General features: G+C 43.8%; 1 protein-coding gene across 1 annotated transcript; it reads left to right on the forward strand.

Moving 5' to 3' along the window:
* Positions 1–660: 660 nt before the first annotated feature.
* LOC107121472 (olfactory receptor 14I1-like) lies at positions 661–1,626 on the forward strand. Its single transcript, XM_015424382.1, has one exon. It carries the CDS (start codon positions 661–663, stop codon positions 1,624–1,626), a length of 966 nt encoding a protein of 321 aa, XP_015279868.1.
* The last annotated feature ends 655 nt before the right edge of the window (positions 1,627–2,281 follow it).

A 2,281-nucleotide genomic window follows, 5' to 3' on the forward strand; every position in this document is an offset into this window, starting at 1 on the left:
GGTCTTAAAGGTACCACTGGAATCAAATTTTCCTCTGTTAACTTGTTACAGGTAGAGAATGTACTCCAAAATGGCAGACCCCAGTGAGCAGTTTCCCTTGTCCAGTCTGTCAGGATTACAGGACTCCATGGATGGGGGCCTCCCAAGTAACTCACACCCATGGGGGCAGTGTTGTCTGTTCAACAACAACCATTTCTTGTGCATTACTTACTGGCCACTGCCTCTTTCTCAGTTTTCATTCTGTAAGTTACAAAAGGCAATGTTTGCACAAGTTCAATAATTTTAAAGTCCCTCTAAGACACTCGGTATAGTTTCAGATCAGGCTTCCATGCGAGTGAAAGCTATACAAGCTTAGGTCTGGGGAAACAAATGTGAATGGGTTGGGACAGCCAGCGAGATGCTGATCGCACATTCAGTTTGCCCATGTGCAAACGCTCCCATTCGTTGCTCATTCAAAACAGGGTTATCTTCTGGACTGAGATGGTGAAACAAGGAATCCTGAATAACCATTCACTGATATTCAGAAGAACACTTCCCTGTGAGAAAGCCCCATTGAATAAACAAGAGTAGAAGTCTGAGGAGACCTGCTGAGGATTGTTATCAACAATATTTTCTCTACTCATCTGTACAGGTGACCTGCAACTGGATATTGAGACCAAAATGCGTAATCTTACCTCCACATCTGAGTTTCTGCTCTTGGGTTTTTCAGAAGTCCAAGAATTACAGATCTTACATTTCTTTGTCTTCTTAGCAGTATACATGGTCACAGTCACTAGCAATCTTATCATCATCACTGCTGTAGCGCTGGATCATCACCTGCATGTGCCCATGTATTTCTTCCTCATGAACTTGGCCGTTCTGGATCTTGGCTCAATTTCTGTTACATTACCTAAAGCAATGGCCAATTTTCTCCTGAATAGCAGGTCAATTTCTTATTCAGGATGTGTGGCTCAAGTTTTCTGCCTCGTTCTTTTTGCAGGGTCAGATTTTGCCATCCTAACTGTAATGGCACATGATCGGCATATTGCTATTTGCCATCCATTGCAATATGAGGCAATCATGCATAAAGGAGCCTGCATTCGGATGGCAGCCAGTGCATGGATTGCCGGTATCCTTTATGCCACTTTACACACCAGTGGCACTTTTGCCATCACCTTCTGTTCCAGTATAATCAATCAATTCTTCTGTGAAGTTCCACAGTTAGTAAAGCTTTCCTGCTCAGACTTATATCTAATTGAATTTGGAATTCTTCTGTTTAGTGGTGGCTTATTAGCAGGATGCTTTATCTACATCATTATAACTTATATGAAGATCTTTGCAACGGTTCTGAGGATGCCCTCTGTGCAGGGTCGGAAAAAAGCCCTCTCCACTTGCCTTCCCCACCTCACTGTGGTGTCTCTGCTTCTTTTCACTGGAATGTTTGCCTATGTGAGGCCTCCCGGTAACACTTCTTCTGAGATGAATGTAATTTGTGCTGTTATGTATGCTATATTGCCTCCATTGCTGAATCCATTCATCTATAGCATGAGAAACAGGGAAATCAAGACTACATTGTTAAAGCTCACTCATTTTGGACATTTTACCCAAACCAGCTCCGGCAAAATCCTTCTGTTAAAACTGGGCTGAACTGTCTTCTCTAATTTCACTTTCCCCTTTTATCAGTATGCAGCTGTGAGGACTGAAAAAGTGATAAATGGAGTGGGTTAGAGATCCTATATGGAAGAAAAACCATTTAAAACAGATAAGTGCAATGAGGAGGAGGAAAACATCAATACGAGTCCCCTGCCAATGATTCCATGAAGCCATGAGGCCTTCTAGCTTCAGAGGAAGTCATTTTATACCAATTTGGTGCAGTGGTTAAGAGTGCAGACTGTAATCTGGGAGAACCTTCACATGCAGCAGCTCCTGCTGTGACCTTGAGTCAGTCACAAGTTCTTTCAGGGCTGTTTTCTCAAGGGCAGTTCTCGAGAGAGCTCTCTTAGCCCTACCTACCTCACAGGGTGTCTGTTGTGGCGAGAGGAAAAGGAAAGGAGATTGTAAGTGGCTCTGAGACTCCATTGGGTAGTGAAGGTTGGGGTATAAATCCAATCTCTTCTTCTTCTTCTTATCTCCAACCCAATAATTCTGTCTCTGTGTGTACTGCTAAGAAGACAAAGAAAGAGAGAGGGGAGGGAGGGAGGGAGGGAGGGAGAGACACGCACAGAGAGAGAGAGAGAGAGAGAGAGAGAGAGAGAGAGAGAGAGAGAGAGAGAGAGAGAGAGAGAGAGAGAGAGAGAGAGAG

The sequence above is a fragment of the Gekko japonicus genome, unplaced genomic scaffold (assembly GCF_001447785.1).
Source record: "Gekko japonicus isolate JY-2015 unplaced genomic scaffold, Gekko_japonicus_V1.1 scaffold5903, whole genome shotgun sequence".
NCBI lineage: Eukaryota > Metazoa > Chordata > Lepidosauria > Squamata > Gekkonidae > Gekko > Gekko japonicus.

Bases quoted from the DNA above. Each gene is read 5' to 3' on its own strand.
- LOC107121472 (XM_015424382.1), top strand. From the start codon at position 661: ATGCGTAATCTTACCTCCACATCTGAGTTTCTGCTCTTGGGTTTTTCA.